The 27,971-nt window shown below is 43.5% G+C and overlaps 1 protein-coding gene across 2 annotated transcripts in view; it reads left to right on the top strand.

Annotated features, from left to right (window-relative positions):
* The window catches only part of LOC150090463 (uncharacterized), an 88,968-nt gene that overhangs the window by 53,681 nt on the left and 7,316 nt on the right, over positions 1 to 27,971 (top strand). Inside the window, exons 4-6 of one of the 2 annotated variants that reach the window (XM_090389902.1) lie at positions 12,657 to 12,792; positions 18,794 to 18,982; positions 20,838 to 20,958. In XM_090389902.1, the coding sequence (XP_090246028.1) occupies positions 12,657 to 12,792; positions 18,794 to 18,982; positions 20,838 to 20,958 (446 nt within the window). The remainder of the gene's footprint in view (positions 1 to 12,656; positions 12,793 to 18,793; positions 18,983 to 20,837; positions 20,959 to 27,971) is intronic. The other variant, XM_090389903.1, reaches the window with a different exon arrangement.

Here is a 27,971-nt window from a genome sequence, read left to right as displayed (position 1 = left end):
CCATTCACTAATCTTGTTGCCCTTCTCTGTACTCGTTCCAGCAGCTCTACATCCTTCTTGAAATGAGGCCTCCAGACCTGTATACAGTACTCTAGGTGTGGCCTGACCATCGCCTTATACAATGGAATAATCACCTCCTTATCCCTGCTGGAAAAAGTCCTGTATATCATTGACAATACTCCATGAGCTACTCTTGCAGCCCGTCTGCACTGCTCAGAGAACTTCATATCTGCCTGCACAACCACCCCCAAGTCCCTTTCATTCTCTACCACTGTCAGTGTAGTACCACAGAGTTGATACGTTGCTCTGGGGTTGCTGTTTCCCATCTGTAGTACTTTACATTTGTGAATGTTGAACTTCATTTGCCACCTCTCAGCCCATCTGCTCAACCTTTCCAGATCCTGTTGCAGCAGCATAGTGTCAGTAGTGTCCTTGACAACCCTGCCAACCTTTGTATCGTCTGCAAACTTGGACATTAAGCCCGATATACCATCATCAATATCATTTATAAATACAGAAAACAATAATGGACCCAACACTGAGCCCTGAGGGACTTCACTAATAACATCAGTCCACGACGAGCAGTGTCCATTGATTACCACTCTCTGTCTTCTCCCCCTCAACCACCCCTTTATCCATAGCAGCAATTTGCTTCCAATGTCACACTGCTCCAATTTGTGTAGCAGTCTTCCATGTGCAACAGTATCAAAAGCCTTTCTAAGATCCAAGTATATAATATCAAAGTTATTCCCTGCATCCAGTTCTTTTGTGACTTTATCATAATATCCAATCAAGTTGGTCAGGCAAGACTTCCCCTTAACAAATCCATGCTGTGTCTGAGCTATAACTGAAGTCTTGTCTAAATGATCCTGCAGTGCTTCTTTAACCAGTGCTTCCATTAATTTTTCTGGAACAGAAGTTAAGCTCATAGGTCTATAATTACTTGTGTCAGCCTTTGATCCTCCTTTGTGAATTGGGGTCACATTTGCACATTTCCACTCTATGGGTACCTCCCCTGAGTCCAAGGAAGCTCTCATAATTATGGCTAAGGGTTTGCTTACTTCCTTTGCTGCCTCCTTTAATATAACTGGATAGATCTCATCCACCCCGGGTGCCTTTCTTGTGTTTATCTTCAACAGTTTCTCCTCCACTTTACTCCCAGTTATTTCAAGATTCTGTAGCTTACTGCTAGAGTTGAATACACCTCTGGCATTCCCCTCGCTGAATAACTCCTCATGTGTGAATGTCGATGCAAAATATTCATTTAGTTTGTTAGCTACCTGAGCAGGATCATAAACAGTTGACCCATCAATATCAAGTGGACCAATCTGATTCATCCCCTTCCTTCTAGAGTTTACATAAGTAAAGAACTCTTTGCTGTTTTTCTTTGCATCCCTTGCCAAGGATTTCTCGTAATCTGCCTTCGCCTGCCTAACCTCCTTTGTAACTTGGTTACAGATCAACTTGTATCTATCATAGGCTTCTGTGTCATGTGTTAATTTGTAAATATCCCATGCATTTTTCTTCTCTGCCATTTGCCTCATTAGTTCATCTGACATCCATTTTGGCCTAAACCTTGAAAAATATTTCTTAGTTGGTATGTAAAGCCTAGTAGCTTCCAAGATAAGTTCTTTGAATGCTTCCCATTTTGAATTTGCTGTTGGTAACATCATCAGTTGGTTCCACTGTATAGAATTTAAATACTGTCTCAGACCATCCTAGTCGCCTTTACGAAAGCAATAACCCTTCCCTTTACCCCTGATGGTAATTACCTCTTTGAGTAAATCCCACTTCAGCACACTGTGATCACTGCCACCTAGTGGTTCATTTATCTGCAGATTCTTAATGCATGAAGAATCACTGCTGATAATCAAATCAAGAGTATTCTTACCTCTAGTTGCCTCCCGAACATGCTGATGTAGAAAACAATTATCCAATAAATCCACAAAAGCCGTGCTAGTGTGTGAGTAACCAGCCCCCAAATTCCAGTCAATATCTGGGAAATTAAAATCTCCCATTATAAGACACTCTGATTTACTGGCCCACTCTATTTCCCTGTACAGTTCCTTATTATACTCATCAGAGTCATTAGGCCTATAGTACACTCCTACTCTCAATTTTGATCTCCCAATGCTTATGTCACACCAAACTGACTCAACACTGCACTGTCCAGCGGTGTCGACTGGCTTCACTTCCTTGGTTTTTATGTGTTTCTTAACTAATAGCATAACACCTCCCCCCCTTCCTATCCTGTCTATCCTTTCTGTAGACGTTGTACTCCCCAAATTGCAGTTCTGCATCCGTTATATCTATGTGATAATACGTCTCTGATATCCCAACAATATCTGCCTTCGATGTTTTGAGCAATACCTCAAATTCATCAAATTTATTTACTAAACTCCTAGCATTGGTGTACACGCAAGTATACCTGCACCTGTTTCTATTCTTAGCTACCCTAACACAACCCATGTGTTTACTTGTACCGCAATGGCTCCCAGCAGTCTCTGAAATACCATGCATCTTGTTTTTCAGGCTTCTGCTCATTCTACTGGAAGCAGTGCAAGAATCTCTTTCTCCTCTGCCAGTGGCTACTGTCAATCTATTGGTCTTTGTCTCCCCCCAAGCTAGCAGTTTTCCGACCCACCTAACACTGCCTCGATAGCATCAGCAAATATTCTTGCACCCTTGCTATTTAAGTGTATCCCATCCCTGTAGAAGCAATCTCTCCTGTAAACAAGTACAGTCTAGGCTGAAAAAAATTCTACCCCTTGAGCCTTGCACAATCTTTCCAGGGCCGAATTGATCGACAGGGTTCTCATCATATACTCCCTCCTATCGTGTCTGGGCAGAATTGCAGACACTTTCAAATTCAACCCAAATTCGCGGCTTTTGTTCAACAGTGACCTGTACTTGTTAAGTAATTCTGCCGGTCTCCTACTCTTAATATTATTAGTGCCAACGTGTACAACTATATCACCTTTTGTGCCCTTAAAAGATGATATTCGCTCTACAACGTCATCAACCTTTGCCCCTGGCAGACATACCCTGGTCCTGTTCCACCTATCTTTTTTACAAAGCATGTTCCCCGTTTCCCTGACAATAGAGTCACCAACAACTACTAGTTCCTTTGGGACGAGCGCATTCTGCCTTGGGGGTTGTCTCTGTGTCACGCGATGTCCAGGTGCAAGCTCTGGCGTTGATGTGGGCAGCTGAGAGCTTGATGGGCCCCTCAATTTAGTTTCTTTGAGGGCATCCCTGTCCTTCAAGCTCTCATACAGGCCCACAAGAACGCTGAGTTGTTTCCTGATATCGATACACTCCTTGCATCACGCACACACAAAGACATCCCCCTTGGCAATATCATGTCCCGTACCCGATTGCTCTGCAAACATCGAGCAAACAGTGCATTTTATAAGGCTGTGAGTTAGAGGACAACTGCCCCCCTCAGTTCTGCTCTGACCCACAGCACTTCCATTAGCTTGAGCCTTTTGCTTTGCTGCTCTGGTCTGAGTCATGATTCTATTAATTTGTTAATTAATTATACTACGTTTGTAATCTAAGTCGTTATATGTATTTATTTAAACGTACAATTTAACTGCTAACGAAGTTCAACTAACGCTATCTAGTACGGTATATAACCTACGGTATATGGCGGGAAAGTTACTAACGGTAGTTACGAACACGTGGAAACCCTTACCGATACTTTTACAAGGCCGAGTAAAGAATAAATACACCAAATTAATCAAAAAATCACAAAATAATGTTATACTACTAAATTTAAATCAAAAGTTTTAGAAAAACAATAATTTCAAATCAATAAATAAGAAAAAATCCACTTCGCGGTTTGGAACACGACCGTCACTAGTCCGTCACTAGACCGTCACAAATATTATATATTTGGATCTTAGAAAGGCTTTTGATACTGTTGCACATGGAAGACTGCTGCACAAATTGCAGCAGAGCGTGGCATTGGAGGCAAATTGTTGCTATGGATAAGAGGATGGTTGAGTGGCAGAAGACAGAGAGTGGTAATCAATGGACACTGCTCAACGTGGACTAATGTAATTAGTGGAGTCCCTCAGGGTTCAGTGTTGGGTCCGTTGTTGTTTTCGGTGTTTATGAATGATATTGATGATGGGATATCAAGTTTAATGTCCAAGTTTGCAGATGATACAAAGTTGGCAGGGTTGTTAAGGACACTACTGACGCTATGCTGCTGCAACAGGATCTGGAAAGGTTGAACAGATGGGATGAGAGGTGGCAAATGAAGTTTAACATTGACAAATGTAAAGTACTACACATGGGAAACAGTAACCCCAGAGCAACGTATCAACTCTGCGGTACTACACTGACAGTGGTGGAGAATGAAAAGGACTTGGGGGTAATTGTGCAGGCAGATATGAAGTTCTCTGAGCAGTGCAGACGAGCTGCAAGAGTAGCTCATGGTGTCTTGTCAATGATATACAGGAATTTTTCTAGCAGGGATAAGGAGGTGATTATTCCCTTGTATAAGGCAATGGTTAGGCCACATCTTGAGTACTGTATACAGGTCTGGAGGCCTCATTTCAAGAAGGATGTAGAGCTGCTGGAACGGGTACAGAGAAGGGCAACAAGATTAGTGAATGGAACAAAGGGGTGCTCTTACGAAGAAAGGCTTAAGTTTTGCAAATTACAGAGTCTGGAGACTAGGCACCGGCGAGGTGATCTGATAGAGGTGTATAAGGCTTTGAATGGTTTGAGCATGCTCAATGCCAATGGGATTCTTCATCTTTCTCAGAATAATCACCTCAGAGGGCATAACTTCAAATTGAGGAAGGACGGATGTCGGATAGATGTGCGGAAATTTGCCTTTGGCCAGCGGGTGGTTGGTTGGTGGAACCGACTTCCATCACTTGTTGTTGAAGTTGATAGCCTAAACAAATTTAAAGCTCAACTGGACAGGTATTTCGAACGAACGGAGGGGTGAAATGGGAGTGGTTTTTTTTTTTTTTTTTGGCTGATGCTGAATAAGCTTGCTTTCTTGCATCATATGCCTCTACAAATGCTAATGCTAATTTAGTGACACTCCGATTTCTAGGCAAAATGATATATCTCTTTTGGGGATTACCCTGACTTCTAATCTCTCTTGGCACAAGCACATTACAAATATTGCTTCCTCTGCATCTAAAAAACTTGATTTTCTCTTTCGCTCTCGGCGTTACTTTTCTTCCAAACAGCTGCTCACTCTGTATAAATCGCAAATCCGCCCTGCCATGGAATATTGTTCCCACATCTGGGGTGCTGCCCCGAAACCTCTCTCACGCTTCTTGAATCCATTCAAAAGAGGGCAGTTAGGTTAATTAATGATTCATCTCTAACAGAGTCTCTCTACTCGCTTTCTCATAGATGTACTGTTTCTGCTGCATGCCTCTTCTACAGATACTTCCATGGGCACTGTTCTTCTGAATTGGCTTCTATAATTCCCGCTCTCTCTTTCAAAACAGTCCGAACACGTGCCGCCACCAGCCAACATCCATTTACTGTCCAACTTCAAACCCACAGAACCAAGTTTTCATCTTCCTCATTTATTCATTCAACTGCCGTTTTCTGGAACAACCTTCCTTCATACGTATTTCCTGAAAATTTCAATCTACAGAAGTTCAAGTCCAATGTCAACAAATATCTTCTTTCGTCTTCTCACCCCCAAGCACGGTACTAAGTACTATAAGTTCTAATACCTCTCGTGTTTGGGGTTGAAGTAAAAAAATAATAAAATAAAAAAAGAACAGCAATGCATCGCGAATAGTCAAACAAACAGAAAATATCCGAACCTCTCAAAAATTTCCACTTTTTCTGGCACAATCCTGGTTATCTGACAATCCTGATGAACGTACGTCGGGCTTAATGTCCAAGTTTGCAAATGATTCGAAGGTTGCAGGGTTGTTAATGACAGTTAATAGCAGTGTGTTACTGTAACAGAATCTGGAAAATTTGGGCAGATGAGCTTAGAGAGTTAGCAACCGAAGTTTAACATTGACAAATGCAAATTACTGCATATGCGTAGACGGAACCCCAGAGAAACGTACCAACTATGTAGTATTACGCTTAGGGTGGTTATAAGATGAAAAAGACCTAGGAGTATTTTTGCAGTCAGATATTAAGTTTACTCAGCGGTGCAGACTGGTGCCAGGGCAGGTCATGGAGTATTTTTAATGATATACAGGAATTTTGCTATCAGGAACGAGGACCTAATTATTCCCTTGTATTATGCAAGGAGTACGCCTGGAGTACTGCGTACAGGTCTGGAGGCCTCATTTTAGGAAGGATGTAGAGGCTTGAGCGTGTACAGAGAAGGGCAACAAGATTGGTAAGGGAAACGAAGGAGTTCTCTTACCAAGAGAGGCTTAAGTTCTGCAAATTGCGACGTCTGGAGACTAGGCACCTGCGAAGTGATCTGATTGAGGTGTATAAGGCCTTGAATGGGTTGAGCACGCTGAATTCTGATGGGATTGTTCCGCTTGTTTAGATTTTGATTAAATTTAGACTTGAAGGGGCATAAATTGAAATTGAGGAAAGACAGTTGTAGAATAGATGTGCGGATATTTGCCTTTAGTCAGCGGGTAGTTGATTGCTGGAATAATCTTCCATCTGTCATTATGGAAGTTGATAGCTTAAATAAATTCAAGGAGGAACTGGACAAACTTTTAGAAGGAATGGATGCGTGGAATGGATTTTTTTTTTTTTTTTTTTTGGCTGATGTAACATAAGTTTACTTTCTTTCATGACATGCCTCTAGTACTACTACTACTATCTGTTTCGTCAATCACCAGTTATCCCAGTTGCGCTAATTATTCCTTCTATGATTTTATTTGGCTTAAAATTTCCACCCCCTTCTTTCTGTGAAAATTAATCTGTTGTCTCTTCAGTTATCTTAACTCTAAAAATCGCAAGCGGGGGTAGGGTGTAGTGTTCTTGATTTGTGCTCCTCTAAGAAAGTTCTCTAAAGTATGGATTATTAAAAGTTTCCCCAAAGTGTCATATACTGATGGATAGCTAAGAGGATGCCTGAATGTATGATCGACTTTAAAACATGCAAGCAATGAACAGGTAATTTTTATTTGTACGTTTTAGGTTTACTACCACACGCAGTAGTTATCCAGTTTCTTCCAAGACTAAAAATCATAAGAATGGTCTGATGTATACTGGCCAATAGCAAAGCACTAAACTAGTAAGTACTCACGGCACTGAATAGGATTAATACCCGAGGGAGATAACCCTCCTGAAGCAAGTATGTAAGAACAAAGACAGGAGGATTAAGAGTAGACCCCGAGCAGTATCTTTGTAAACCTCACAAACAGCGAAATTTAACCGTAGCATAGAGGCAGGTGTAGAAGCGAGTTAAAATTAAAGTATGCAATCTGAAAGGGATATCAGCTCTAAAATGACACAGGAATGCCTTATCTGTCACCAGAACCCTGAGGCCATCTTTCAATGCTGTACATGTAACCGTAATTTTTGTACAGCCTGCCTACGTCCATCATTTAAAAAGTTAAAGAAAGAAAGGCGACTAAAATGGTCTTGTGATTTCTGTCGTGGCAGCGTGAGAACTAACACAAAACCAGATCTGACAACTGAAATATTGACATCCGGAGAAGAGACAGAAAGTCCAGTTACCCATGAAAGTCAGGAAAGTGTAGGAATTACACCCGCAGACCTCTCTCAAAGGGAAAATCTGACCACATCAAAAAACTCTATATTGAATCCTGATATTGGCGATAAGAGTGGCCAAGTGATCTATGGAGAGTTGATAAACACGCTTACGGACGCCCTCGCTAATCACGTTACTCAACTGACACAGCAGTATTTACCTCCTTTGGCTCAGGATCGGGTTAAACTTATCTCCACTTCTCATAAAACTGTAAATTTTGAGTCAGGAGACAAAGACATCGAAGCTGAAAGTACGACTTCTTGTGTAAATATTGTACAAAGCGATTCTGAAATTAACGCGTCTACTTCTGAGGTTACTCTGGGTGTTATTGGGGATAATACTGATAAGTCGGAGACAGACCCAGTTTTTACGATTGATGCAGAATGCCTTGCAGATAGTACTAGTATGCAGGTGGCTTTGACTAAAATAAAGAAAAACTTGAGTGATTTCATGACCAATAAAGTAACTAAGGCAGCCTGAAACATAATCCATGGCTTTTGGGCAGAGATGGAAACGATTACCACGTCACTGATAATTCAAAACGAGAAGTTAAAAGTCAAGACAGAGCAATTACAAGTAAGAGCTAATATGTTTGACCAAATCATGAGTGGCAAGGCTGGTTTGATGCCACCTTTATAGCCATCTTACGCCGATAAAATCAGGATCAGCTCGACACAAACGAAGCAGATGTATTCTGGAGGGGACAGAGTGGAACGAGGGCAGCATTATAATATAACTGACTCTAGAGATAGGATACTTATGGATGCTAAAACTGTTACAACACAAATCAGTGCCCCTCAGCATGTGGCGATCTATAGACCCGTGGACGACCCCATGCTGGCCTCGGGGTCGGAGGTTAAAGAAATAATAGCCAAATCTCTGCGTTCTGAACATAAAAATTTAAAAATTAAAAACGTCAGAATTGTGAGAAATAATGGAGTGTTAGTTGAAACATCTAAAGATGAGGATTTAGAGCTGCTAAGACAATCATCCACATTTAAAGATGTTGGACTACAGTCGGATGAACCAAAAATGGCATTTCCTACACTACTAGTTTATGACGTTTCAAGAGATTCGACTAAGGAAGAAATAGCAGAGGACATCTTTATGAAAAATCTTAAAGATTATGGCTTTACTTTCGAAGAGATTCAGGAAGAGGTGATGTTACGTTTTAGCCGGGCCGGCACAAAGACAAAAGTGATAAATTGGGTGATAGGTCTCTCAACGAGATTATTTAGACATATTTTAGAAAACGACTGACTTTTCTTGGGATTCTCAGCCCATAAATACAGGAAATTTACAATAGTGACAAAATGCTTCCGTTGCTTATGATTTGGCCACCTCACGCAGTTTCGCACCCACAAGACTGTATCTTGCGGTCATTGTTGTATTTAATGGAGCTCTAACTGTTACAGTCATATCTCGTTTTTGTACATCCTTTTCTACCTGCATCCATATTTCTCCCCAATTCTTAGACTTCTACATGGTTTCTTTATATTGCGCTCCAAATGATATTATTGAGGTACCAATGCATCTTTTGGAAGAGATTTTTCCTAGTGCAAATACAAAATTGGTTTCAAATGACTCCACTTTGTTTTAGCGAAAGAAACGACGCTAGAGGTTCTGTGTTTGAAGAATTTATATTCACTAACCATTGAAATGTGTATAATCTTCCCAACATGCCAACAACCTTTTGGACCATTCACAGACGGTCTAACGTAGACTTTACCCTTTCCTCTCCACGCTTGTCGCAGCATGTAAAAAACTGGATGGTCTGCCCGGATGTATGCAATAGCGATCGCTTTTGATTTAGTATTAAATGTTAGGAAGGGAGATTCTTCAGGTCACCTTCAGGATTTAATTCATTTCCAGAGGATGCCCATAAGGCTCGGTCCTTGGGCCTCTCCTCTGGAATTCTGTTTTAGACCAATAGTTACTAAATGAAAGTCAAATTTGCAATAAAATAGCATGTGCCGACGATTTAGCGCTGTGCATACCAGCCAGGTCAAGACTTTTGCTAGAAACACATGGGAAAGAAATCCTGGATGATTTGCTGGAATGGTCTAGAATAAACAAATTAAAAATTTCTGAGACGAAAACTAAAATGATGATCTTCAACAAGAAACTGGATTATAACAGACCTCCTAAACTTCATATCTACAATGTCCAAATTCCTCCTTATTTTCTCAAAATAAATATCTTGGTCTCTTAATTGATGATAAATATTCTTTTATCCCCCACGTAAAGAACTTATCTGAAAAGATTAAGAAGTTTACTGCCAATGTGATTAGGCTCTGAAGAGCTGAATGGAGTATAAAGCACAAAACTTTGGCATTATATTATAAGGCTATATTTTTGCCAATTATAGTATATGTGGCTGCCATATGGTTTCCTAGGGTTTCACTTCACAATGAAGGCCAAACTCTTATCATTGCAGAGAAAGATGATATTGGCAACACACAGATGCTGCAGCACAACATCAACCAATGCTTTACAAGTGATCTCAGGTTGTATCCCGATTGATCTTTATGTGGCATACCGAGGCATGATTTCTAACTTAAAGAAAGGTTTGGCAACTCAAATCCGGATTATATTGCAAGTAATCCGGCCACGGACATTCGGCAGGAGAAAATTAATCTTTGGACAAAATTCACTGAGAAGTGGAAATACAGATGGAAATCCAGTAAAACAGAACTCACTACCAGGCAGTTCATTAAATAAGAAAGTTATGGAATGGTTTAATCCTTTAATGACAACGTCCTATTTAGTAACTGTACATGGTTCACTGCGGGGTAAATTGTGTAAATTTGGACTGGAACCTGACCTTTTGTGTGGGGCAGTAGAAGATTGTTCTGCTTCATTGCCCGGCTTATGACGACTTGAGACAAGAACTATTTAACCGCACTCAACCTATTAGGACTGGCAACCTCGATATTTTAATTCAAGATGCCAAGAACTTTGCAGCATTCCAATCCTTTTCTGACAAGGTGTTTAAAAGAAGATGCACCTTGTTTACTAATTCACAGTAGACTAATGTATTCATGAAATTATATTTCTACCTTACAACTGTTAACCTAGAAACTAAATGTTGTGTTCTTAAATTAGTAATAATATAGAATGTATAAAATGGTATTAACTATAAATAAATTTTTTTTCTTTATTTACGTAGAATTTTTTGTTTTTTTTTTATTATTATTTTTTTTCTTCCTTCGGGTTGGGCAGCCTGAGGGCTTGTGTTCTTTGGTATTCACTCCTTCCACTGGACGACAAATTGGTGCAGCAGCACTGGAATGATAGAACCAGACTCAACTACTCATGCTTAGAAATGGGCAGTGATTGAGCGGGTGTTGATCGCTGTAGAGTGTAGACATCAGAGTTACTCTCTCTGTCTCTCTCTCTCTACAAGTGATTTTGCAAGGTGGAGTTCGACTAAACGTGTAGGTACCACCCAAAACAAGTACATCCGCATACATATCTTTTATTGCTTTTAATTGCTTGCAAGTGAAATTGTATGATTGAAATTGTTTCTTACGCAGAATGCGAAGGTTGTAAATAGAAAGTGTTTGTGTCGATGTAATAAAAATGTATGTAAATAAAATAAAAGAAAACTCTAAAATTCACTCCGAATTTTCGAATTCTCGTTATGTATCTCCTTTTTACTCATATTCTTATTCTACTGTGTTTTTCTTTCTTCGTGGGAATTACAGTCTAGTTTCCAAAAAGGATGACAAATCGTGAAAGACTTACCTCTACATTTTTCCAAAACAATTGAGAAATCCATTAACCACCAACTCGAAAACTATTTCGAAACCTTCCAACTGATCAATGATCGCCAATATGGATTCCATCGGTGTTCATCTACTGGTGATACGTTGGCTAATGTTACCCATCTATGGACAAATTCAAGCAGTTACTCTTGACATTTCTGAGGCTTTCGATTTCGTTTAGCCTAAAGATCTTCTATACATCTTATGCATTTCCACTTTAGCCAGTTTACAATGTGATTTCCACCGCGGGCGATGGTAGATGGCTATCAAACTTTTCCACAAATGCAGGTGTTCCCCGGGTTCGGTTCTTTCTCCGATTCTTTTTCTCATGTATCTTGTATGTTTTCTGCGCGCGTAGTACAGTGGTATCGTCACCGTCCTCTCCACACCGGGTGGGAAAGGCCCAGGTTCGAATCCCGTCGATGACGGAAGGAACTTTAGTAGGCTTTTTTCAGTCCTTGGCTGAGTTAGTCGGTCTCAGGGATAGATAGCAAGGTCGCCCCCCCCCCCCAGAAATTGGAATTTTTTCGTCCAGCAAAAACAGGCAAATCTACCGGAGAACACACGCAATTTACAGACGGATTTATGTAATGAATAAACGGTTTATGTTCCGGTTATATACGGGTTGATGTACGGGTTAAATAGGGGTTTATGTAATGAATTACGGGTGACTAATATAATAATTTGAATAACACCCTTTGTACCTATCCTACTCTTAAACATCTCATAGATGCCCACCAGAATTCGGAGTTACTGTCTAATTTCTTGACACTGTGCACCTAGCATACTCAATGACATCGTTCTTGGCTATTCAGACGGTACGCACACATTGCACTTTTTTTAGACTGTGATGCGTTGAGGAATTGGCCCCCTCGGTTCTCCGCCGAACCACAGCACTCCCGCTACTTTGTGTCCGTTGCCAATAGACTAAGGGCATGAGGCGTCAGTTTATTGCGGTTGTAAGTTGCGTGAACTTTATGGTCGGTTTGATCGTAGTGTTAGAGGGGAAATCTTAGTTTTTTCGGTGGGAAAAAAATGGATTCACTCAGCAATGGCGAGGAAAACGCTCAATAAAATTTCATTCATTTGGGCAGGGCTCGGGCCGGAACTTTTCCACATGGTTTGTTTCCGTTGTGAGGAGGAGGAGGAGGAGGAGAGAGAGAGAGAGCCCGCTTCTATCTAATAGAGTTTTTTCTTTGTAGGTTGCAGATATGAATGACACCAGATGCGGAAGCGGCCCTGAAAACACGAAGAACAAAGTGATGGTTTTCTTGAGCGACAGAGAGCTGTGTCCAACGACGTTGTCTCTGTACATCGTGGCGTCCATCGGAGCCCTTGGTGAGTAGAAAGTTTATTTCGCTTTCGTTCGTCCATTGGCTACTTAGCCCAATAATCTTCTTTCTTTCAGCTTCTCGTGTCGAGTGGCAGCCACCCTCGTAATTTCAACTGAATTTTATAAGCAGATATTGAAAAAGCCCCTAAATTTTCATTTTGGCAACCACACGCAGTTTCTCGTTTTGGTAATTCCTACAAAACCACATCGTTGCGACAGAAACTCATCCACATTGACATCGTGTGTAAGCGTAAGATTAAAAAATAAGAAATGGAAGCCCTTTATGGAGAAACGAACAAAACTCGATGGTTATATTGCTAGCGTCTGAAAATAATGTAATATTTGCGTCGAACAGGGATATGTCTCGCTGAAGAAGGCAGAGGATGGGCATCCATCCCTATCGTATTCGTGCAGCGCGCGAATACAGAGGGATGCAGGCCCAACCTCTGTGTTCACAAAGAACTTAAAAATAAAGAAAAATGCTTCATCGTCGCTCTTTCCGCCCTTTAAGCGATTCAAATCGGGGCGGCATTTTTGGGCAGAACTTTCTTCAGTGACGAAGGTTGGTTGGGCAGGTCATTAGCGGAAACAGCGGGATAATGAAAATATTAAGAAGTATCTTTATTGCTCACTACGAACAGGGCAACAAGATTAGTGAATGGAACAAAGGGTTTCTCTTACGAAGACAGGCTTAAAAGTTCTGCAAATTGCAGCGTCTACAGACTAGGCACCTGGAGGTGATCTGATTGAAGTGTATAAGGATTGGGTTGAGTAGGCTCGATGCTGATGGGATTTTCCTCTTGGTCAGATTACGAATCTGACGGGGTGCGTACATTCAAATTTACGAAACTGAGGAAAGAGTACGATTTATAAAACAGCATCTGTGGCAAATCATATTGGTGGACAACGACGCCACTTGAGAGCGCAAAATGCGATTCTTTAGAGCTGGCTGAGATGGTCGAATCGGCGACACAGTTCGAGGCTGCGCTGTGGTGAATCGCAGCGAAGGAGAGTCGGTTTAACCAACGAGTACAATGAGCGTTGCAGGTGTACGGAAGGTGGGCATCTTCAACGTTCATATTTCATAATCACTGAATGCGCTACTAAAAGAATTGATAACAAAAATCAAACGAATCGACGATTGTGACGTCCACTGATTTCCTCGAGTACCCGAAATGTATTTCAGTTCGGCCCGCTCCAAGCAGAAGATTTCTGGTGGGAGGGGCCCGCTAAAAAAAGCCATATTATCGTTAGTTTATTTAGCGAGCGCCCCTGTACAGAAATTATCTAGGAGGGTGGCTCACGCGTACATCCAACAAAACTTATTAGAGTGCAACGTGGATAAAATATCAGAAAATACGCAAAATAAATAAATGGAGAGGAAAAATTACATAGACGCAGAAATCATACATGCGGAGAGAAATTACAAAATATTATACAGTGAGAATTGATTCCGATAGTCATTCTGTTGAACAAAAGGAATACCCTCAGTCCTATATAAAAGAGTCTTTTGATCGCCTTTAAATCGTTCTTTCGGATTATTTTCAGTTCAACGGCGCTTCGAGTCTTTCTTCAATTACGTTCTTCGTAGAAGCCGAGTGGTTAGCGCGCGAAAGCATAAGTATACTGGCCGGGGTTGAAGCCAGTGACTGCTAAATACGGTGCTGTTTTTGTATTCTGTCTATTTTGTAAACTCCTCTTACCGGGGATAGGTATAAAGACGCAAGGAATCGATACACAAAATTAATAAAGGACACCAAGCGCAAAACCTGGGAAAATCTTATTTCCACAGCAGGGAACGCTAACCCCTGGGGAGTTGTTTATAAAGTAGCCACTAACAGACACTCCACAGGAGAAGTCGCAGAAGCAACAATGACCCCGCTGGGTACCCTGACCACTACGTGGGATGACTCGGTGACCAATATCCTAAACACCATCTTCCTGGAACAGGTAACTCCTACCCTCCCAGAACAACTGCGGATCTGTCAAGAAAATGACTCATACTTCACTGACCAACAAGAAACACCCTTCACTGTGGATGAGCTGCATGCGGCCGCCATGCAAATCAGAAGCAAAAAATGCCCTGGCCCAGACCTAATCGAACCGGAAATTGTGAAGAAAACGGTGGAATACACCCCGGATCTGTTACTCACGCTATATAACACCTGCCTCAAAGAAGGAACCTTTCCTAATGACTGGAAAATTGCCAACATCAAACTTAAATTGAAAAATCCATCAAAGCAGCCAGAAAAACCAGAGTCTTACCGTCCGATCGCCCTACTCCCAGTTGTAAGCAAACTATTCGAGAGAATGCTGCACAAGAGGCTACTCCACTATTACGAAGGGGCAAACCTAACAAACACAATGCAATTTGGATTCAAACCTGGCCTATCCACGATCGAAGCTCTCAAGACACTGCTGGATAAAGTAGAAGCCTGTACTACCAAATATTTTCTAGTTATCAGTATTGACTTCGCGGGGGCGTTTGACGCCATCTGGTGGCCGAGCGTCCTCGCGAGACTTAGGCGGGCTGGAGTGCCCCTAAACCTGTATAACACAATCAGGAGTTACCTAACACAGAGAACGATCGAAGTACATGCACCGTATAGGAAGCTAACTAGACAAATCCACAGGGGGTGCCCGCAGGGCTCTGTCCTAGGACCCCTGTTATGGAATATGATTTTAGATGAATTCCTGGCCCTTGATATTGGCGAAGTCGGCGCCCAGGCTTTCGCCGATGATTTGATAATAACTGTTGCTGCTAACTCACCAGCGCAGATCGAAGAAAAAGCCAACCACGCGATAGGAATTTTGCAAAACTGGGCTACAATCCATTGCCTGCGGATTTCTCCAAGTAAGACCTGCTCGGTACTCCTGAAGGGCAGACTCGACCTTGCCAGACCACCGCAAGTGAAAATCCAAGGCACCACAATTAAACTTGCTACAGAAATCAAATATCTCGGAATCATCATTGACAAAAATCTGTCTTTTCAGCCCCATCTAAAGTACATTAAACAAAAGATACGGAAATATTCTGCATTGGTTGCAAGAGTGACCAGGAGGGACTGGGGGCTAAACAAGCGGACCCTGTCCCTCTACTACAAATCTACCTTCATCCCGGTCATCACATATGCTTCACCAGTTTGGTACAAAAAGGTAACCACAGTGGTAAATAGAAGAACCTTGGACAGCATCCAGCGGTCAATAATTCTGACAATCACACGAGCTGTTTCCACAGTCAGCACGCACGCACTCCAGATTCTGGCCGGAGTCCTCCCGCTGGACTTGGAAATCATCAGATGCGCCCTGACATATAATATGGCAAAAGAAATATCATGCACTATCCTGAACTTCACGTTGGATCTCGCCAACAACAGGAAACTTGAAAAAACCAGACTTCTCGCCCACCTCCGACAGGAATGGCAGGATCGGTGGACAAAATCCACTAAAGGTGAAATCACCAAGAAATTCCTCCCTAACGTTAACAGAGTCTTTCCAAAACCCCCGAGTTGGTTTCAACCAGGGCTCCACGTCACCTTTCTGCTCACAGGGCACGGGCCATTTAATGCAAAACTATCTAGCTTCCGAATCACTGAGGATCCCCGTTGCCTCTGTGGCCACGAGGAGACATGGCAACATCTCATGTATGACTGCGACCAGTATGAGGACCTGCGATGCAGGCTCACCACTGCTATCACCTACTTCCCGCAGAACATGGAACAGCATCTTCTCGACTCGGAACAAGAATACAAAGCCCTTACCATTTTTGCCCAGAAACTCTTTGCTAGAAGGCGAGCACTTATAGCAAATCACCATGCACAGCACCCAGAAGCTGATGATGAATCCCAAAACCAGGACTAGAGAAAACCGGAATACACAAGAAAACTGTACCAAATAACCCACGAACATGACCATCATTTAGCCTTGTTCACGAGAGAACTGACAACCAGGAAGCCCTACGTCTGAACCAGAGACAACCTGACACAGGACTTGATTCATGTATGACCCTGCGACTGAGATCTGACTCCCACATTGAAAAAGAACACCAAAGACCCGGTTCAGATCGCTTGGACCCGCACGTGCTCACAACTGTCAATGCCTGTGGCGATCAGTACCGGGCTCCCTTGCCTGGTACCTTTACTCCCTTTCCCCTGGTGGGGAGGAGGAGACAGTCTCGTCTCCTCCCACCTCTGCCAACCCTGATTCTTCTCCTGGTGGGGCTTGGGCCTGCCTCACTGAAAATCCTGGGGTCGTCTTCTCTATCGTCCCCATACTTCTGTCTTTTCCCCCCAGCCTTCAGTCTCCCCCCTACTCTGCCTAATACGCCAGGGTATAACCCCACACAAACTGCAAAAACTTAACTTCGTCCAAATTAAATCGCATACACCTCAATTGGCTTTTCTAATTCCAGCGCTCATCCCTACCGAGTTTTTTTTTTTTTTTTTGGCCCTAGCCACTGAAAACTCAGGAAACTAGGTGGCAGGGCCTGCCAGAGTAAAATTTCATTCTGTGTACCTGGTCTGCCTCCACGAGGCCAAGTGTGGACAACGTTGGGCCTCAGTAGGGGTCCAGCGGCTAAACGGCCAGATGAACAACGATACACAACATTACACATATACAAAATCCACACACTTTTAAATCTCTGGCCTTCCCAGTGAACTGGTACACCTACAATGAAAGCAACGCGGAGATGGGAGAAATCCCTGGTGCCGTTAGACATCAATACACTTTACACTTTACACTTTGCACACACTCCTCTGACCGTTTGTCGTCCCGCAGTATAAACAGAAAATTTATTTATTATAGTTGTAGTTTCGTATAAAGATCCGCTGCAATGAGCTTCCTGCAAGTTTTCTCATGGCAGCACCTGTCCGGGTCTATTTTGAAGTCTCTGAAGAGCTCCAGAGTACTGTATTGGCAGGAAACATCCGCCTTAATCCCACCGTGTGATGTAGAGCGCTTCGGAAACTATGAGGGTAGTGGAGCCGGGTCCCAGGGCGTGGCCTGCCCACAAGATTATCAATTTGAGAGGCATCTGAACTCCCAGTCAGAAGTTGTCCAGATGTTACGTAGGGTGACCATCTGAATCCACGGATCTACGTTTAAGTTTGCACGCAGTATGGATTTTGTAATTGTGAAGGGCTTCTTCCCGGCAATCCTATTCAACCACCGGAGCACCCGGTATTCCACGCTGAGAAATTTCTAACGTAATAATAATAACAATTTTCTGTTTATATTCCGGAACGATCACACAGTCAGAGTTCACAAGGTAGAGAGAATACAAGAAACAGCACCGTATTCAGCAGCCACTGGCCCCGGTCACTCAAGGCACGTGTACTTATGCACCAACGCGCTAGACCACTCGGCTACGGCCGCAGTATTTTGGGGAAGAGGACAAATAATTGAAGGACAGAGGGACCCAATACATTTTTGGATGGATTGGGTCACTACTTGCCGATTTCGAATCCCAGTTGTCTTTCAGTCCAAATGGCAGCGAGAGGTGTTCTGAAAGCGCCTTGAATATTGAAAATCTGACACGGGAACTCCGTGTTTCCTGCACACAGCGGGGAACGATCTGGGGTCGTTACAGTTACGAAATCTTTATTGCAATAATAATAATAATAATAATACAAATCGGTACATTGCAATATCACTGCACTATGTCAGGGGTTAACAACGATAATGCGATATACGTAATAATAAATAGAGAACACCGATAAATGAAACGTAAGGAAATAGATATGTGGGCGCATAAAACGAAGACTCAAATTAGAATGCAATTTTATGCATTCACCACTTACAAAGATGTTGTAATAAAAAAGAGCTTGCAGAAGTAGTTCGTTGATCATTGCTCACTGCAATACTGAAAGGTCAGATGGTATTTGTTGGTTGCTGCATTAAGACGAGCTTCGAGGAGAAGGATCACGGGCAGGGGGGTATAACTGAAGGATGCGGCGTCTGTATTGCCTGTCGCGAGCGAACTTATTCTCGATCTTGTTCTTTCAGGGTTGCTGCTGATCGTGGCCTCCGGATTCGCCTTCTACTCCCGCTTCCACTTGCATATAAAGGTGTGGTTATACTCCCGCGGCTTCTCCTGCGTCAAGGAAGAGGATCTCGACGCGGACAAGGAGTTCGACGCCTTCCTCTCCTACAGCAATTCCGACGAGCCGTTTGTGGTGCGCGAGCTCGTTCCGTGTGAGTGCTTTTATCTTTTGGCTGTTCCTCGTTGTTAGTGTAGGGGGATGGGTTGCAAATATATGGTTACAAGAACAAGAATAGCTTGGCTTTTCTTCTGGAGAAACCGAATAGAAAATACGCAATTAGCGTACCAACCCGCTGATCCTTCAGATCGAGTTGCCTTGGTGAAAATACGCATTCGAATACAAGAGAGGGGCACGTGAAGCTATGTTATACAGGGTGTTTCAAAAATACACGGCATAACTTCAGGAATGAGTTCCTCATATGTACACAATAAAAATATTTTTGCTTGGTTCCAGAGTTATTAACCGGAATGTCTTATCTCCCGCACGTGATTTCCTTCATCACAAGGTACTGACAGAATCTGGTGGGTTTCCATTCCGACCATGTACTCAAATCAGGAGCAAGCGGATATGCACGGTTTGAGGACGGCAATGCAACTCTGGAGGCTCGTTGTTTGTACCACGAAAGGTTCCCAGAACGAAGATGTCCAGACAGGAAAACGTTTGAAGGTATCCATCGCCGCCTTTGTGAACATGGGACCTTTACACCTCGTGCTGCGACAGAGGACGACCAAGATCTACGACTGCTGAAGTAGAGGAGGAGATTTCAATGTTGTGGGTGCCACTCCTGGAATCAGCACACGCAGAATACAACTGGCTGTTCAACGTTCGACTATTTGCAGAGTGTTGCGAGAACACCAACTGATGTGGAAACTGTCTGCAATCGAATTGTGGCAGATTGCGAGACAATACGAAACATGCCAGGAATTTGGCATCGTCTTCGCGAGTTCATGAGACGTCGATGTGAGGCCTGTGTTCAGGCAGGTAGACATTTGAACAATTGCTATAAGGTGATGTGAACAATTAAATGTCATAGACAGATCTTCAAAACTCGGAAACCAAGTATTTCCGGAACTATGTTGATATAAAATATTTTTATTGTCTACACATGAGGAACTCATTCCTGAAGTTATGCCGTATAACTCGACAGACTTCTGTGAAAAATTTAATAGAGTGATTTGTTTTAATGAAGAACCTTTAAGAGAAAGTGAACGAACGAAACTGAAAAGAAATTGATGCCGCTGAGGGGGTGGAGAAAGGTCAAAGATATCTGCGTTGATTTTAGCAATGGAGAGCGCCATCAATTTATTTTAAAGGCTTTTTTTTTTTTTCGACTTAGACGATTACTTTGTGTGAGGAAACGAGCATTACAGGAGGGTCAGCTGTGTCTCGAACAAAAAGTGCTTCGAGTTCATTCTATTCTGTAACCTTCTTTACGCCTGCGCACTTCTGTTGTCTACAAACAGCCTTCGCCAGGTTAAGTTTCACTTCACCTGGCGAAGGTTGTTTAACTGAAAACAGGTTAAGTGAAAATCGGGCAAATCTCGCCACTAAAATCAGAAAAATAATCGATTTTCGCTCGATCTTTCCACTGCCACCGATTTAAAACGATATTCGGCAGAGACGTTGTTTATCTGTAAGTGGAGGGTAAGCTGAGCCCTCAATGCCGAGCTTTGGCCTCGATCCTCAGTAGAAACTCCTTCCACGGTCGAAAACCAACCGCAGCCACTCTGCCAAATTCATTTTATCTCGACTTCTGAGTCGAATCATTCCGCTACAAGGGCAGAGCGCCCTACCTCCGCGCTGCCCGCACGGTATATGCGAATGATCGCAGACTGACACGCACAAAAAGAACTCGAAATTTCTCGCTTCAGTGCGAACACAATAAAATCGCAGTTTCCTCCGCGAGTGGATTGATTGGATTAGTTGACGAATGGACATCAATCAGTTGTGTGTGTGTGTGTGGGCAATGTGTAGAATCGTTTGCCAAGTTTGTTGTCTCTCCGTAGGTCTGGAGCCGAAGTTCCTGCTTCACCTGCACTACAAACACTTCGTGCCGGGGGAGTTCATTCACGACAACATCATCAGCGCCGTGAAGCGGAGTCGAAGGACAGTCGTCGTTGTATCGAAGTAAGTGATCGATCGAATACACGCGCCACGAGTGCTTTCGTTACCTGCGCGGCTATTTTAAAGCGTCGAAAGGGAGAAGGGGATGGCACGGGGATAGGGCGTCTTTCCCGCACACCGTGCGAAGCGAACCGTAACTCCGAAATTAACTTAAAACGTGCAAAAGCCCGAAAAGCAAATGGGAGTTGCGCAAATTGTTTGATAATATCTGCCCCGAGCACATTTTGGAACTACTTTCGGTCTGATCCTTCTGAAGACGATCTGCCGCCAGGTTTTGACTCGGATATCGAACCTTTCTTGTAATGATCATTGACCATCCCCAACCCACCAACAGCAACGTCAGAATTACTCCGCGTATTGAAAGGGAAAAAAAAACAAAAAAACAGATGTTTTCAAACGTAATTTGTATAATTAGATGAAGAAGAAGAAGAAGAACTTTTTATTGCACACAGAACGCACATGCCGTACACAATATCCTTCACGGCTACAAGGCAGGGGTTTACAGTAAAGGCTAATACAGGGTTACAAAGACTATTACAGTAAAGGCTAATACAGGGTTACAAAGACTATTACAGTAAAGGCTAATACAATGAAATAAACAAGGATGAGGTAGGAGAGAAAAAAACAATATTATTACTAATTATACAAGCGTAGGATTAAACTTGGAAAACAAATGACAAATTAACGTATGAAAATATACACACAACAGCATGTTATTAAGTTAGATTATTCTCCAGGGAGCAGTCCTTTTACAGTGCTGGAGTCATCTGAGCAGGCGCAGAAAGTTGGAACACTGTAGTGATAGACAGGTCCTGGGGAGCAGGTTCGAATGCCCTGTGACGTGGTTCTGAGAAGGAAGTGGATGGAGTAAGTTCTGCCTGTATTTTTTATTCAATCCGGACTTGTAGAGGTCGCCATCCAAGAAGTACATGTACCGTAGCATTTTCACGGGTAAGAACCGATCGGATAGCTTTAACCGGTTTGGGGTGACCTGAAGGATTTTTTTTAGGTATTAGGTATTAGGTATGTTCTGGGTCTGACGGCACGTGGGATTTCTCCCATCTCCGCGTATGTTCTCTGTATCGGACAAGCCAGAGATTTAAAAGTGTGTGGGATATGTACTGTGTAGTTTGTTGTGCCCATTGTTCGTCCGGCCTGTTAGCTACCGGGCCCCTAGTGAGACCCGACGTTACCAATACCCGCCACAGGGAGGCCGGCCGAGTGTTACCAATATTTGTACTCTGGCTGGTCTTGCCACTTACTTTCCTGGGATTTCAGTGGCTAGGACCAAAAAAAAAAAAAAAAAAATCGAGGTTGATATTAGTGATACTTAGCAAGTTAGTATTAATAGTACGCGACGTGGGGCTGTGCGGTGAAAGTGAGTTTTAAAAACCAAATAGGTTCGGGCAAGAATTTTGATGTTCTCTTTTGATTTTGACATATAGGGCTAAACGCTGTGCAAGACAAAAGTTTGGGGGGGAGGATGAAGACTGGGAGGAAGAAATTGGAAATAAGGGGCCGACAGAGTAGATAGCCCCTACAGGTAGTGAGGCATGCCCGTGCTACGCCAGAGTGAGAAAATTGGGGAGGCAAGGAGAGGAAATCCTCTCCTCCCCAGGAGTTTGGAAAGAAAGATCCGCTCAAGAGAGTGCGGATTTGGGTCGCCAATACGCTGTTCCGGCGGGAGAGTGCCACCGTATTGTCGTCTCCATCAGTTTGCAGGCCCTAAAAAGCTGGCCGTTGAGTCTCATCTAGGTGGGACACTAATAGGGGGTTAAATCTGGATGTCATCCTTCCAGACTGCATGTGGTCTGGGGCTTATTTTCTGGTCATTATCTTGGGGTCATAATCAAGTCTACTGGTTGTCATTATGGGGTTTTATCCCTTCCGTGATGTTTGCTAGTCCTTACACTACCTTTTGTCATTATGTAGTGGGTCTATGCTGCAAGGTCTTGGGGCAGTGTCCCTTTGTTCTGATGTCACGACTATTTAAAGGTGTTTTTTCGCTTCTATTGGCGGTAATCATGACTCTTGTAGTTCGACAATCTATTGTCACTTTTCTTTTCCTAGTGCATTTTGTAGTCAGTCCAAGGTCTGTATAGTCGGTTCCTCTGTGTCATCTCGCTGCTATTTGCAGTTTTGTTTTGTCTCATTCCGTTAAGGTCTTCTGTATATGGCGGTTAGTGTTTGGCGCCTGGTAAATAATCCCTGGGCAAAATCAGTTAAGGCTAAATATTCTTCTTGTGTATCTAGTAGATGTGACTCGAGATCCCTCGGTAAATAGTGAACTCTAGTTATTAGTCTGCATCTAAGGTCTTCGTATTGGACACACTCAAACATAATGTGCACCCAGCTTTCTTGTTCCCCGCAAGTACAACGCGGATCCTCCACTATTCCCAATGCTGTAAGCTTTGCATTGAAAGCCCCATGACCCGTAAGGAGGTAGGTCGTGTAAAGTCCGGGTTGCAGCCAGGTTGGAAGAATGGGGTATACTCTGTCTACGTCCGGGATGAACTTTTTGGTGATGTTCCCTTTTGTTGTGTTTGTCCAGCGGTCTTGCCAGGTTTCTTTTAGGTATTTCTGCAGCCTGTTCTTTTCAGCCTTGTGGGTTGCATTGTTATCCACTGTGTAGTCTTGGTGGGTGCAAGGCATTCCTTTGGTTATATAATAGGCTATTCCAGTACGTATGATGTCCAGGTCAAGGGGAAGGGCTCCGGCCAAGACCTGTAGGGCAACAGTGCTAGTGGTGCTGCAGGCTCTGGTAATGGTTAACAGGATAGTTCTATGGATTGAGTCGATTATGCGTCTATTTACGGCGGTTGATGCCTTGTGATACCAAACCGCAGAGGCGTATGTTATAGCTGGTAGGAATGTCGTTTTATAATATAAGGAGAGCACGCGACGTTTAAGTCCCCAGTCCCGACGAACCACACGTGATAACAGTGCAGAGTACTTCCTTATCTTTGTTCTTAAATGTGTGAGATGCTGCTTGAAGGAAAGATTACAATCTAATATCATCCCCAGGTACTTAAGCTGGCTTTGGAGTTTCACTGTGGTGTTGTTCACCTTTATTTGAGGCGGCCTGTGCAGGTCAAGGGAGCCTTTCAGTAAGATTGAGGATGTCTTAGTTGGTGAGATTTTTAGGCAGTGTAAGATGGTCCAGTCCTGTAGTATCCTGATGGCATGGTTTGCTTTTACCTCCAACTGGGTTCTACTGTCGGCAGCAATTTTCAAGATTAAGTCGTCGGCAAAAGCTTGGGTTTGGACGTCACCAAGGTCCATGGCCAGGAACTCATCCAAGACAATGTTCCACAACAGCGGCCCCAGGACAGAACCCTGGGGGCAACCCCTGCAGACACGGCGGTTTACCCTACCATAGGGTGCCACGACACTAATACTCCTGTCGGTAAGGTAAGACTTGATAGTGAGATACAAATTGCAGGGAAGGTTGGCCCGCCTTAGCCTTGCCAGGACACTTGGCCACCAAATGGTGTCGAAAGCCCCGGCAAAATCTATGGAGATGATTAGGTAGTATTTACTGTTGCAACTGGCCACACCGTGCAGCAGATGTCTAAGTGCCTCTACTGTCGAAGACTCAGGCTTAAAGCCGAACTGGGTAGACATGTGCAGTTCAGCACTCTTGTAATGTGTGTCAATTCGGGCATATAGCATTCTCTCAAATAGTTTGCTGATCACTGGTAGCAAAGCTATCGGTCTGTAAGTGGTTGGCTGTTGTGGAGGCTTCGTGGGCGTTTTTGGGATCAGCTTCAGTCCCGCAGTCTTCCAGTTTCTTGGGAAGATGCCTTGATGCAAACAGTTGTTAAACAGATTTAGAAGGAGTTCGGGGGTCAGATCCGTTACTTTTTTGACAATTTCCGGTTCGAGATAATCGAGGCCAGGGCACTTATTATTTCTTACGTGATTTGCCGCGGATTTGATGTCATCTAGCGTGAACGGTGGTTCACGGGAGTCAGTGGTGTATATGTCATTTTCTTGACATATTCTATGCTGTTCAGGTGAAGTAGGCATGGCAGTCTCCGGGAAAATAGTGCCCAGAATATTTGTGATTGACTGTTGCCATGTGGTGGTTTGGCTCCCCTGTGGTGTCAATGTGGTAGAAATAACTTCCCCCCTGGGGAGTTTGTTTGTGATTATCCTATAGACTACCCCCCATGGCTCATTATTTCCTGTTATGCCTGCCAAGTTTTCCCAGGCTCTTTGTTTGCTCTTGTTTATCGCATCCGTATATCTGTTTCTTGCTTCTCTATAGTGCTCCTTTAGTATCTGGACCTCAGCAGCAGGCCATGTGCGTCTTGCCCGTTGAAAGAGTTTTCTTCTTCTCATGGTCTCCCTTCTGAGTTGCTGGATCTCGTGAGTCCACCACGGGACTGCTCCCGGTTTGGGATTTCTCCTCTTCATTGATGCTTCACTCGCCGCAAGTATTATTTCCGTTACCCTCTTTTGATTCTCGTCTGGATCCCCATTCTGGTTTGTTGTTTCCAGGTGTAGGGCTGCAGCGGGCATTAAAACCTCTCTGAACCTTTCCCAGTTCGCCCAGCGGATGGCGAAGCGATTTAGTGTTTGTTTAGGTATCAGTAGCCTGTTTAATGATCTTCTGATTTGGCAGGTAATCACCCTGTGGTCGGAAGTCGTCCACGAGTCTCTGACGATCCAATCATCAATGTAACCTGCAAGGTTTCTCGTGGACAATGTGACATCAATAGTCGCCTCCCACAGGGTATTACAAAATGTAGGCATCTGGTGTGGTCTGTTCAGGATAGTGAACCGGGAGTTCGAGAGAAAGTCCTCTAAAATCTGTCCATTTCTGGTACCTCTCCTGTCTGGGGTCAGACTGTGCCAGGCTGGTGAGCGGCAGTTTACATCTGCCCCAATTATGATCCTTTGATCAGGGAGCATGTCGGTCAAGGCCTGCAAGTACCTGGTGATGGGTGCGATGTCCTCGCCCGGCCTGCTGTAAAGGGCCACAGCATAGATTTGGCCCAATGGCGTTAAGATGTGGGCACACGCCGCCCAGGGTGCACAAAGCTGTGTTACTTTAGTCACAGTATAAAAGGTGACCTGAAGGACTGGATTAGCCTGAATTGGACTGAATTGGCTTGGTACTGGGATTCTCAATCCGCAGTTAGCCCATAAGTCAGGTTCCGAAATAACGCCAACCATCATTTTGACAGCAAAGACGAGTCTTCTCTCATGGATAATGGCAGGAAGACGTCTGATGTTTAGAGATGCTGCCATCTGGGTGGTCCTTGGTGCAGGGGGAAGACGAAATTTCCATGCGGCCCACTTCAATAGCCAAAATTTATTTATCAGGAATTTATCAGGCCCAGTTCGGGCTTTATTCCTGAGGCTATTCACAGCGGCTTTAACGTCATCTCTAGCGATGTTGATTTGAGACAGTTCAGCATAGACCCCTGTTTTCAATTTGCTGATTGCTTCACGGATTTTCTCTGTGTGGGCTCCACCGTCACCTTGATTTTCTGCCAGAAGAGTTCAACGGTGGCTTGGGTCCATTCTGAGAAGATGTACTCGGGCATTATATCCGTACGCCTTTTCTTATTAGATATCCTGCTTCCTTTCTTTAAATGTGATCGCACCGTGTCATAGTGAGCCTCGGAGACAAGCAACGCTGGCAAATGTGAATAATGGATAGAAACAGATCATGCAAAAATCATAATTACCTAAAATGCTAGAGTAATAATCTTCCACAGGATGCACAGTATCACCACTAGGCAGGTCACTAAACAAAAAAACTGGTGTAACTCGCGAAATAAATACACGAAATCGCTGTAAACTTTGAGGAGCACAAGATTAGACAGTCTTCATAGCTACGCGCACGCGCACTCACAGTAAAACTTTTATGGCAGTAAAACAAGCTTCTGCTACGTATTTTAGTATTTGTTACGTATTACCACGTGACTCGCATCCCTCCTCTCCCATTGGCCGAATAAATATCATTAGGAGGAAAAGTATTTTAATGTATAGAAAGATAATAATACATTTATTTCCAATAATAATAATATTACATGGACTACCACAAGATCTTCTACTTCGCTCCCCACAGCCAGCTTTGGAGCCCCCCCCCCAAATACAAAACAGACAACGCATGGACAAGAGAGACAGAGACACACACACACAGACAGCGCAGTATTATTATTATTATCAATTTATTTCTCCCTTGACGAGACATCCCCTGCAACAGCCATTGCCTAGAAGGGTGGGTGTGTGTGTTACTTACGTATGCGAAGAGGGCTTCCACGATGTTTTTCCGCGGTTACCCAGTCCATGAGGCGTGTCTGCGCAGGTAGAACAGCGGTATCAAGGTGGAAATTGCCCGGGTTCGAATACTGAATGGTCTGGATTAGGTTGTAAGAGGCTGTGCGTCTTCCAAAGGCTATCAAAGAACGCGACTGATGAAGAACTTCGGACAACACTGATGACAGACCAATTTACCTTCCTGAAGTTCTGCCCGATGGTGGTCCTGAACACTTTTTCGAGTAAGGGTGGACCGCAGATTGATTACTGTACTTCGTGTCTTACTGCGATTGTAGCTAATGCGAATATCAGATTGGTGTGCCTGAAATCGGGGTGGTTTGATGGAGCCCATAGCTACTGGAGCAAATGAAAAGAGAGATCCGGTTCTGGGAAGGAGTCTCCCAGCTCCAGTTGCTCCAGGAATAATGAAGTAAGCGAATAGGTCATTAAATCAAGAGGTGGAAGAGAAGCAGGCCCAGCGAAGATCCCTGTTGAGTGAGTGGGTGGGGGGGGAGGAAGTTCCACAACGAAGAGTGAAAGTTGCAGATTTTGTTGATTGACGGTGATTATCAAGACATTATTTGTGATGATTCTGGGAAAGGTGAAGAAAGAATGGATCGTGCAGTCCCTAATTCTTCAGTTTACTGATCAGAAAATCAATGTATACCACTGATCTCCAAACCACTTCTACTGTGACTCTTCCGCTTCGACTAAATAAAGACAAAGCTGGTGCCAGGTGTAGC

This window comes from Mastigoproctus giganteus, chromosome 2, assembly GCF_048544385.1.
Source record: "Mastigoproctus giganteus isolate SK-2022 chromosome 2, ASM4854438v1, whole genome shotgun sequence".
Taxonomy (NCBI): domain Eukaryota; kingdom Metazoa; phylum Arthropoda; class Arachnida; order Uropygi; family Thelyphonidae; genus Mastigoproctus; species Mastigoproctus giganteus.
Note: the sequence above shows the minus strand (reverse complement) of the source record. Positions and strands in the feature narration are given on the sequence as shown.